General features: G+C 40.7%; 1 protein-coding gene across 5 annotated transcripts in view; it reads right to left on the reverse strand.

Annotated features, from left to right (window-relative positions):
• The window catches only part of exd3 (exonuclease 3'-5' domain containing 3), a 51,123-nt gene extending 41,495 nt beyond the window's left edge, over positions 1–9,628 (reverse strand). For 3 of the 5 annotated variants that reach the window (XR_005204421.1, XR_005204420.1, XM_037752981.1), the window contains exons 1-4: positions 9,301–9,627; positions 6,788–6,847; positions 2,000–2,064; positions 791–952 (exon numbers count right to left, since the gene is read on the reverse strand). Coding sequence is in view for 3 of the 5 variants with exons in the window: in XM_037752981.1 (XP_037608909.1) it covers positions 791–952; positions 2,000–2,064; positions 6,788–6,815 (255 nt within the window). In the remaining 2 variants the exon portion in view is untranslated. Of the gene's footprint in view, positions 1–790; positions 953–1,999; positions 2,065–6,787; positions 6,848–9,300 lie in introns of all 5 variants that reach the window. The other 2 variants (XM_037752979.1, XM_037752980.1) reach the window with 2 other exon arrangements.
• Positions 9,629–11,867: the final 2,239 nt, after the last annotated feature.

Genomic DNA, 11,867 nt, shown 5'->3' on the forward strand with positions numbered 1-11,867 from the left:
GTAGAGAAAGTGGGAAAAAGAGTGTGGCCATGAAGGGGGATCATCGGGATGTCAGTGATAAAAAAATGTACAATATACAGGACCACTTTAGATGATCCATAGGCTCCAGTATTCTCTCTTTAGATGCAAGGCACCTCATAAAACTGGCTTTTAACTCACTTACTTCACCCTATAAATTCCCTGGCTACTCAACATGTTGCCATCATGTTTGCAAAAGACAAAAATTGCTTTTCTGTAAATGTGGTTCAAGTAATCTGCCACCGAAGGCACGAGTAGCATTTTTGTATTTCTTTGCCCGTGGCTCAAGTCTGAATTCTGTGAAGTCAATGTTATGGTTTAAATATCCAGGTATGTGCACATATTATCCAGTATGATGCATGTCTTCTGCCAGTTTAAACAAAATGGCAATGTAATACATTTTATATTTGTTATATTAATTATTCAATATGTACACACAAAAAAGTACATGCTCTTTTAGCTACTTATTAAAAAGATACCTGTAACAACCATTGTGTGCAGGTGGCACAAGTGGGTACTTTTTTCTGCCTAGAATGATTTCAACTAAATGGTTTTAAAGCCAAATGCCTTATCATTATGGTATTATTGTTATTATATTAAATCTTTCTAGAGATGGTGCACATTGACATGTACTGCTGAAGGTGAAGCCGGTTAGACTTGCAATGTAGAAGTGCTGAATTGTCCAGAAGTGCAGGTCTAAACTGATGGAACTGCCACTCTGCAGTACATTTCTTTAGTTTAAAAAAAGGTTTGTTTGATAAATCTCGTCTACCTGAGGACGTTCCTTCATCCATGTCTGGAATTCCATGAGGATGTGATTGCCGAGGGTGTGGCTCCGGCCCTTCTGTTTGCCTGGACAGCCCTCCAGGATTGTTAGTAAAGCCTCCAGAGGCTCAGACAGCTTTGAAAATCCCTGGAGGGCTGCCAAATGTAGCTGTAGGGGGGGAGAAAAGGGAGGGAGTAGTGTGAATTAAAACTAAAATGTTTAAGAAGAAAAGGCACATGTATAAAACATTTCAGCTTAATCGTCTTGTTTTTCGTTGGATTAATTAAAAGCTGAACCCTATGTGCATCATTCATATTACAGCCACACAGTATTCATTGACAAATACACACAACCTTTGCAGGCATGTTAAAGGGAATGTCCTTCATTTGTGTGCAAAACGCAGTTGTTTTAGTTTCGAACTAAACTAAACTAAACTTTTACATAATATGATTTGTGTGTAAATTGTGAATTTCTAAAAACATTTTAGTGATTATAGGAGTGAGTTACCCCTTTTGAAATAATAAAAGTCTTTAGAGTGGAGTATTCAAGGATGAACCAACTGTAGAAAATTTTGCAATAAATATTATTAGTAAATGAGCCAAAGTTGTTGTTAAAATGAGGTAAGTGACAAGTGCATTTTTATAATAGCTGAAACACAGTAGCCGGTGAAGACAAACAGCTAACTTCCCTCCCGGGCTTGTGACACATTTTAGGCTTCAGCTAAAGAATGCAAACTCTGGCATTAGAAACTTCCTACACAAGAAAATAATATCTGTGTGAGAATGGCTTGCGCTGCGTCTTAATTTGCAAAACAGATGTCATCCACTCAATATCCTCCTCACACAGATCTCAAGTTCATCCAGTGCAACGCAAATTCCTTCCTTCCTACTGACAGACACTCTGGTTTCCTCATTAACAAACACACAGAGTCACACACACACTGGTGAGCTTCATTTAAACATGCCGGTATCCAAGCTCTCTCTCTCTCTCTCTCTCTCTCTCTCTCTCTCTCTCACGCTCTTGTGTTCCTTCCTGTGCAAGTGCTTCTTGCAGACACACAAAGACTCAATCTCTCTACCTTTGTAAACACATACACACACTCACACTCACACACACACACACACACTCACACACACACACACACACACACTCACACTCACACTCACACTCAATATTGCATGTGTGGAACTGACACGCTGTGAAAGTGACTCTCACCGTCTGCAGATCTTTCCGGTTCCATAGTTCGAAGAGTTGGTCTCTCAGCACGTCAGGGTCAAGACCTGAGGGGATCACACACACGCACGCACACACACGCATAGATGAGATGGGATTTCACTCTGACCTTTGACCTCTGTCAAGCCTTTATAGTTGTTGTTTTTTAACTATATGAGGCACCTGATGGCTTTCTATTCGGCTCTTTTGGGCCTTAAAGTAAAAAGGTTTTTGGAAAATGGAACTTTTGCAAAATCACAAGGCCGTAATTCAATAAAAATAAGAAGAGGCTATGCAGGTGGGTCATTTTGTTGACGATTAAAAACCCATCTAATTTATCTACTAAAGCCTCCAATGACAAGATATTTATTTTTTTCCAGTTACCACAACTACCTGCTTGGACAAATGTTGTTGCCTGGTTATAATGGCCCATTACCCCTGCTATGCAAATAGAAGTTTGGTACAGGAAAAAACGCAATGCTGATTTGCCTTTACTCAGTACTAATTACTGAGCTGGTCATTGTTGTGAAATAAACCCAGACAGGTCTCTCATCGCCCTGAAGGGGTTTATTTCACAACAATGACCTGCTAGCTGTACATTATCCCGCTTATTACACAAAGTAATCAATAATTTGACACAAAAACTGTCCACCAGAGTCTGATATCAGAACTGCGCCCATAGTAACGGTCTCTTATACATAGCACCGGTCTGCTATAAAGAAATAACACACCGTAGAATGCCGGGATTGACCAATCAGAATCGAGTATTCAACAGAGCCGTGTAATAATAAAAGATAAAACTTTGTCTCGAAATAGCCTGTTTTGTATCCAACCTAAATCTTATCTTACAGGTAATGTGATATACTGGAAATATTGTTAGTTAAAACAGGCATAGCCGAGTAGCCATAATGCCAAATATTATTTCTATAACAGGCATAGCAGAGCAGCCATAACATCGGATTAACAGCTGAGGCTGGTTGGATGGTAGAGGAACCCGGCATTAGCTCTGCATTCCAGCTCAATCTGCAGCCAAAATACTCAAGAGGAGACTCTCAGCAGGGCACAGTTTTCTGGAAGGCCGTGGTGAGGAAAAGAGCCCAGAAACAAGAGGAGATGTAAGCATGCATGCACGTTTTGTGTCCGTCTGCCTGTGCGTGTGTTCCACTTAGACTTCCCAAAAGCTCCAGCTCTTTCTCTGTCGCTCATGCTGTGTGGGCTTTACCATACCTGCCCCCTCCGCCCCACCTCCCTCCCTCTTCCCAGGGCTAGTTTTCCTGTTCTCCCCTCCCTCCCTGCAGCAGCCTCTCTCGATTTTGTCTCGGATTTCCCCAGGAAAGGGCTATGCGGTGGTCATGGTGTAAAAAATACAACCTTCCTGATGCACAGCCTGGGAAAGCAGACCAAAAGGCCTCTCCCTCTCTCTGTGTTGGCCTCTTTCTTTACTGCATCTACTCCTGTTCCTGACACTTTTTGTCTCTTTCATGTTGCCTTTTAAACATGAACTTTACCTGCCTGAGAGTCTTTTTTATATATATATTTATCTTCCAGCTGCACCCTCTCTACTTCAGCTTGTTTTTTTCAGTCACTATGCTTCTCTTTTCTTTGAGTCACCCATTTAATCTCACTTCCATGCTCATTATTTATCACTTGTTTCTGAGTTTGCTCTCCTTGTTGGACATTTCTCTGGTATTTGTGTCTCATTTTAAAACAGCAGAGTGAGTCAAAAAAATAATCTCCTCTTTGCCAAAACAAAAACCAGAATCATTTCCACGGTCACTTAAATCATTGGTTCAATCCTGCTTTCATCATCTCAGAAACATTTCAAGGATTAGACCATGTCTTTCTCCAAAAAAATTTGGAAACTGTTATCCACGCCTTCATAACTACTAGATTAGATGACTGTAATTCTTTGCTCTCTGGCATCCGGACTAGGAAACATGACCACATCTCACCGATCCTGGCTTCCTTACACTGGCTACCTGTTGCTTTAAGAATTGATTTTTAAAACATTTCTGATTACTTACAAAGCCTTAAGAGGCCTCGCCCCAAGTTATTTAGCAGATCTATATTACTGCCCTATGTCCCTTCCCGAACTCTGAGATCCTCGGATGCGTCATTCCTTGCGGTTCCAAGGTCCAGATTTATACATAAAGGTGAGAGCCGTTGCAGTCAGGGCACCTAGACTATGGAACGGCCTGCCTGAGGAGATCGGGGCTGTGGACTCTGTCGCGTCTTTGAAATCATTTTTAAAAACTGACTTGTTTAGAATTGCTTTTCTGTGATTTTATTTATGTTTTATGACATTTTAGTTGTTTTACTCTTTGGGTTTTTATGTGTTTAGTTATGGGCTTTTAGTACTTTTCGTTATCCTTGTGTTTTAAATGTGTTCTGTTTTTATTGTAAAGCACTTTGTTACTGTGTTTTGAAAGGTGTTATATAAATAAATATTATTATTATAAGGATTATTACTTGATGCAGCGTTTTTTTTTTTTGTCGTGCCATGCTTTTTGCATGTTCTGGCCCATTCAGTACAAATTATGCATTTTCTACATCAATGCCAGTCACACTCTGATTTTTGTAAATGCATTTCCTACCTGATATAAAAATCTATTTCCAGTTACTTAGAGGTTGCTTGAGAAGTTGCTTTCTAATCCATCTCAATGACTATAATATCTGCTTTTATTTGTGTAGAATATGCTTAACTGTTGCATGCTAATGCAGCACAGGCTTTTAAAATGAACCTACACTTCAGTATATCACCATGGGGCCACAGCTTTGACAGCAACATGACAGCATGCTATGGAAAACGATCAACAGCAAAGTAGACTGGATATGTAGTAAATGGGCTAAGACGTGCAAAAACACTGCAATGGTCCACTGAAAGGTCCTTTAATTTCAAGCGTTTGAATAGCCACAGAGTTTCCTTTGCTGTTCTCCGTGGTCCTCTGCTGTTATACATCCCACTCCAGCCCATTCATCCCACTGACGAACATGCGTACGTGCACGGGGACTCACACAAACACAAACAGCACAACCCACTTCACTTCAGTCTCACTGTTTGTGTGAGGAGAGGTGAGGAGAGGAGAGGAGAGGAGAGGAGAGGAGAGGAGAGGAATGTGGAGCATGTAGCTTCTTTAGAGTCTTGGCTGGCGGATGAATGACAGAGCTGGAGGCTCCCCATTCAATGCAACATAATAGCCTCCGTCATCATCACATACAAATACACGGACACACATACAGTACATGCACTCATTCACCTTTGGGGGGGACGATTGGTTTTCTTTATCATGTTCATTTGAAATATGAGAAAACACTGTATTCACACCAAGTGGATTTTAAAGTAATGAGACACTATCCTAACCTCCCACTCTTACAAAACAATAAAAGTCGCACTTAAATTTCAGGAAAATTAGACAGAGATTACATCTACAGGCAGGTCTAACTGCCTGTTGCCAGGCAGCTGCCAAAATAAAGGAAACACAAAGATCAAGTGTCTAAATGCGGCATTTGGTGTCCACAGCCACCAGAACAGCTTCAGTGTGACTTGGCAGAGGTTGTGCAAGTGGCTCAACTCCACTGGAAGGATGCCACAACATTCTCCTAACAGTACTTCTCTCTTTTTGTGTTTTATTGTAGGAGCTGAAAAAAAAAACCTTTCAACAGGTGCTATGACCGAATCTTGAAAATGAGGAGAGTACAAGCACTTGCAGAATCTGATGCTTGTTAAAGCAGTGTTGGCATGCTATGTTACCTCTCCAGAATTGACTACAACTTGGTTTCTATCCAAATGTGGAATGACACATACCTACAGACTGAAAAAAAGAGTGATGATGATGAGTGATGAGTGATGATGCTGATATCATTGTACACCCCGTGAGCTCCTTGTGTTCAGCAAAATAATGTTGCTAAGAAACGCAAGTAAACAAAGCTACAAATCAAAGATGAGTCAAAGTTAGTGACTACACGGTGGCAAGATGTGTATCTACGCTACAAGAGAGAAAAAACAGTAAATAGTAGGGCTCACCCGAATGCTTCAAAGCGATCTAATCAACCTCCAAATCATGTAACACATAATGTTTTTTATATATATAAGTATGTAATAATAATGTATAAATCCCCAAATAGCCAAAGGAATAAGGAATACTTCCACAATATTATTCATTATTCATATTCAACATGAATTATTATTAGTTATTCTCAGAAGAATGTAGCTGCTTGTTATGTGTAGAGGTCCGTGCGTGTACAGTAGTATGGCAGCGGCGCTCACCCGAAGCTTCGAATATTTATCACCGAAGCTTCGAAGCCCAAAAAATGCTATCGGGACAGCCCTTGTAATTAGTTAGTTAAAATTCTGAATTCCAACTATCAAAAACACTGGGATTTTTTTTCATAATAAAGTACATTTTTAGTTAATCTTAAAATAACAATCAAATAATACAGGACAAAGGAGTGATAACATAGTCACATAGTGGTTTCAGCACAGCAAACTGCTGGCCAACACTTTATCAAACAGGTCTGATATGCTTATAGTGTTGCTTTATTAATTGTTATGTTAAATCCTGGGATAATCAGATTGAACTCATTTTGTTTTCTCCTGACTTATTTTTCACCAAACGTAAAATTGTTTGGATAAAATGTATGTGAATACAAGTACCTTTTATAACACTGTAAAATGTTATGTTACCTTTGGAGTCTGTATACCCATCATGACTCTACATTTAACCCTCATGTGTGTTGTTTCTATACTACATATTGGAAGACAACAGTGTGTTGTAAAACTGTGATACATACCCACTGCCACAGGAGTCGTATGATCCATTTCTGTCCACAGGATGGTGTGCTGCTGTCACTCTATTGAGGAAGGCACACAAAACAACACTGCTTTAAGTAAGACCACAGCAATTGCTCAAATATATTACTATCACAACATGAAAGGAGAGATTATTTTCATAAATGTATTATTAATATTAATATTTCAGAGGCTGTAACAGGCAGTTATGTTGGGCAACAACAACTTTGCAATGTCTTGAATTATGTCACTGTACCAGATAAACAACAACAACAAAAACTGATGCTTGCTGATATTATCATTCCCACACACACACACACACACACACACACACACACACACACACACACAGGTGGGAACAACAGCCTGAGAAAGGGCAAGATGCCAGCTGGCTATGAGACTTGATTTCAGGCTGAGGATGTTTTTTTTTAGGCCTGAAGTCTGGTTGTATCCCCTGAAGGAGCACGTTTTCATGGGATGGAGGAAACAGAGAGGAGAGAGAGGAGAGAGAGAGAGAGAGAGAGACGAGAGAGGGAGAGAAGAGAGAGGAGAGGGAGAGAGGAGAGAGAGAGGGAGAGAGAGAGGAGGGGGAGAGAGGAGAGAGAGATAGAGGTAGAGAGAGGAGAGGTGAGAGAGAAGGTGAGGAGAGAGAGAGGAGAGGAGCGGGAGAGAAAGAGAGAGAGAGAGGGAGAGAGAGAGGTGAGGAGAGAGGAGAGAGAGAGGTGAGGAGAGGTGAGGAGAGAGAGGAGAGAGAGAGACAGGATAGAGAGGAGAGGAGAGAGAGAGGAGAGAGATAGGAGAGAGGAGAGAGATAGGAGAGAGAGAGAGATGAGAGAGGAGAGAAGAGAGAGAGAGAGAGAGAGAGAGGGAGAGAGAAGAGAGGAGAGAGAGGAGAGAGAGAGCAGAGAGAGGGGGGGAGAGGAGAGAGAGGGAGAGAGAAGAGAGGAGAGAGGAGAGAGAGGGCGAGAGAAGAGAAGATGAGAGAGGAGAGGTGAGAGAGGAGGTGAGGAGAGAGAGAGGAGAGGAGCGGGAGAGAAAGAGAGAGAGAGAGGGAGAGAGAGAGGTGAGGAGAGAGGAGAGAGAGAGGTGAGGAGAGAGAGGAGAGGAGAGAGAGAGACAGGATAGAGAGGAGAGGAGAGAGAGAAGAGAGAGATAGGAGAGAGGAGAGAGATAGGAGAGAGAGAGAGATGAGAGAGGAGAGAAGAGAGAGAGGAGAGAGAGAGCAGAGAGAGAGGAGAGAGAGGGCGAGAGAAGAGAAGATGAGAGAGAGGAGAGAAAAGGAGAGAGAGGAGAGAAGAGGAGAGAGAGAGAGGGAGAGAGAAGAGAGGAGAGAGAGGAGAGAGAGGAGAGAGAGTGAGAGAGAGAGAGGAGAGAGAGGGAGAGAGAGGAGAGAGAGAGAGGAGAGAGAGAGGAGAGAGAGGGAGAGAGAGGAGAGAGAGAGGAGAGAGAGGAGAGAGAGGAAAGAGAGAGAGGGAGAGAGGAGAGAGAGAGGGAGAGAGAGGAGAGAAAGGAGAGAGAGAGGAGAGAGAGGAGAGAGAGGAGAGAGAGTGAGAGAGAGAGAGGAGAGAGAGGGAGAGAGAGGAGAGAGAGAGGAGAGAGAGGAGAGAGAGGAAAGAGAGAGAGGGAGAGAGGAGAGAGAGAGGGAGAGAGAGGAGAGAAAGGAGAGAGAGAGGAGAGAGAGGAGAGAGAGGAGAGAGAGAGGAGAGAGAGGGAGAGAGGAGAGAGAGAGAGAGAGGAGAGGGATAGAGGAAGAGGAGAGAGAGAGAGAGGAGAGAGAGAGAGGAGAGAGGGATAGAGGAAGAGGAGAGGGAGAGAGAGGAGAGAGAGAGGGAGAGGAGAGAGAGGAGAGAGGGATAGAGGAAGAGGAGAGGGAGAGAGAGAGAAGAGAGGAGAGAGGAGAGAGAGGAGAGAGGAGAGAGGAGAGAGAGAGAGAGAGGAGAGAGGAGAGAGAGAGAGAGAGGAGAGAGGAGAGAGAGAGAGGAGAGAGAAGAGAGAGAGAGCAGAGAGAGAGAGGAGAGAGAGAGAGAGAGAGAGAGAGGAGAGAGCAGAGAGAGAGAGCAGAGAGAGAGAGGAGAGAGAGAGAGAGGGAGAGAGAGGAGAGAGGGATAGAGGAAGAGGAGAGGGAGAGAGAGAGAGAGAGGAGACACCTGTAGCTAGCTAAAGGTCTTTTGTATTATCTTCTATCTCCACCTAGTGGTGATAAAACACATCACACTTTCTGTTAGCAAAACATTAGCTTGTCTGGCACACACAAATGAAGCTCCCTTTCTCATTTCAGCAGCTGATAATCATAACTACTGTGTGTTTCTGCTGGAAGAGCTCATTAACAAGCCATCACGATGCTGGTAGAGTTGCCAGGGTTACCTATTACTGGTTAGCTCCAGCCTCAGTGCTAGGCTGACATGTTACTCTCCAATTACATTAGACGAATTTATTTATTCGTCAGTGTGTTGACAAGCGACATATACTCAATAAAACACATTTAATGTCACGTTATCGAAGCTAATGGACTCACCATGTGCTTGTTTCTTCACAGTTAGCTTAGCTTTCCTCAGGTAGACTGACGTCACCAGCTAGTTGCATCAGTACAGTTTTAGGGAACAGTGGACCAGTGTGTTATTTGCCCTGCAGCAAACATCCAAGGCAGCCCTTTGCCCTCACAATGTACACAAATCCAGCTTTATTCGCCAGGATTTGCAGATTTTGATCCCTGTATTATGTCATATTTTTGACGGTAAACATCATTATCTACAATGTGAGATATTTGATTGAGGGAGTTTATCAGGAGGGATAAACACACTGTAGGTAAAGTTGCCTGTAATGCTAAATTTAGGGTAAATTAAACCTCGATAGTTTCTTGATCTACGACTCACTGGAGGCTGATCATGCAGGCTCAAAGTGCACTACTGCCATCTTCTGGTCAAGAAACAAGGAGCAGGACACTTTTTTTAAAATTGTATTTTTATGTTCAAATTTTGTATTGGCACAAAAGGTACAATGAAACAGTACAACTATAAAGAAATTAATGTTTTACATGTTTGAAACAGTTTTATCCTATTTCCTAACCCCCCCTGTTCCTCTTTGTAGTGATGGAGATAATGTGGTATACAAGGAAAGTGCGGAAGTGTACACATGGAATTACATTAAATAATCCCAGAGAAGGGAAAACAATTTTTTTTTTAAATAAATAGATGGATAAAAGAAATAACATTAATTATAGTAAATAGATTGGGAAGGAATATGTATACCTACACACACCTACATATACCCGCATACTGTACATATGTATGCATACACACATAAATAATAATAAACCGTACTACATAAACCAAAATAAAAATATGCATTAAAGGAAAGAGTTTAATTGTATTTTTTAAAACATATTTAGTTTTTTTCCCCACATAACCCCGAATAGAATAATTGAATTGAAAATACAGTTTAACCCCCATCCTATCAACATATTTTTATCATACATTGACAACCAGCTGGGGTCCCTGGGGAGTCAAAGAATACTTTAAGAAACAACCATCATAGCAAAATGTTAACTTATTTCTTCTCAAAACATTATCAGTCATGTAATTAATGTAATCTGAAAAAACAAACAAACAGATTATAATCATTTTAGAAAAGCTGCAGTTAATTGGTATATTGTGTATATCTGTATAACGAAAATAGACAGAGCACATGAGGAAATCTGTGCCTTCTGTGTCTGTTAAAACTAAAAAAAAATCATTGTGGCCACATCTACAGATAAAACATTAACGGTATTAATAGGGCCCTGATTTATTTAATAATGACCGATCCAAATCAATCCATATTCTAACAGTTTATCTTTTTATTATATTGTGAATTTTTACTCAATTTTTCTTCCTACACTTAACTACAGAGTTAGACTGTGTCCCTTCCTTACAGAACAATTAACTGTGAGTTCTGACACAAAATCATAATTTATTCTATTTTATTTTTAGCGTACTTTTAGTTTATTTATTAGTGCTCTTAATTATTAATTAATATAGTATATATATATATATATAGTTTTCACCAATTGTTTTGCACTGAATTTCTGAGTGGTGGATGTAAGAAACACAATTTCTTTTTTATGTGGAGCATAAAAATGACAAATAAAGGAATCTTGAATCTTGAATAATATTTCTGTAATGTGCTTCTTACTGTAGCTAATGTAATGCTGGTTTACGTTGCAACTCTGTATGATAAATCAGATGAGCAGCAAAATCAGGAAACAGATTCTCCTGCACTGGCGACAAATAAAAGATACTTGTTACTTTATAGATTTATATATTAAGATATATATATATATATATATATATATATAACCAAACAAACTTTTACCCTTGACTTGCAAAACTCTCGCAACTCGGTTGAGGTTGCTTTAGGTTAGGAGACTGTAGTGTAGCTGTGCACTTCAATACCCATACTACCATACTATTTAGTATGCCAGAAAAATATTTAGTATGTCCCAATACATAGTATGTCAAATGCAGTTTGCCAAAAATACCAGTATGTCGTCCTCCCTCATCTGGTCGCATTTTGCATTATGCAAGTCAGCATGCTTTTCTGGCTATTCTGACCTACAATCCTCTGCACAGCGGATATATGAAGAAAAGGGTCACAGTTCAAGGCGCAATGTTATGATGAAGTAGTATGTCCCAATTGTATGGATAATGCATGCAACAGTACATGATTTGTTAGGGCAATACGTACTAAAATTAAAAAGAAAAAGTATGCAATTTGGAACACAGCGTTTGTTAGGATAGGTCGTTGGGGAGTGAGTCTTTTCGCAAATCTAGGGTAACCATCCAGACATGCATGGAAGACGTTTGCCTTCAGAGCTTTCTGCCAGAAAGTTTATTTCAACCCAAACCATTATCTTTTCCTTAACCTAACCAAGTAGGTTTGTTGCCTAAACCTAAAGATATTTCTGGCGAAAAGGACTTTGAGGAGCTGAAAAAGGAGCATGTCCAGATTATTGTTCATTTGTGTGTGTATTTATGGAAGCCTGGAAGCAACTGCATCAGCAGAAACTGAAGGACTAATAACAGTAACAAACTACAAAACACCAGA

Source organism: Sebastes umbrosus, chromosome 19, assembly GCF_015220745.1.
Source record: "Sebastes umbrosus isolate fSebUmb1 chromosome 19, fSebUmb1.pri, whole genome shotgun sequence".
In the NCBI taxonomy this organism is placed as follows: domain Eukaryota; kingdom Metazoa; phylum Chordata; class Actinopteri; order Perciformes; family Sebastidae; genus Sebastes; species Sebastes umbrosus.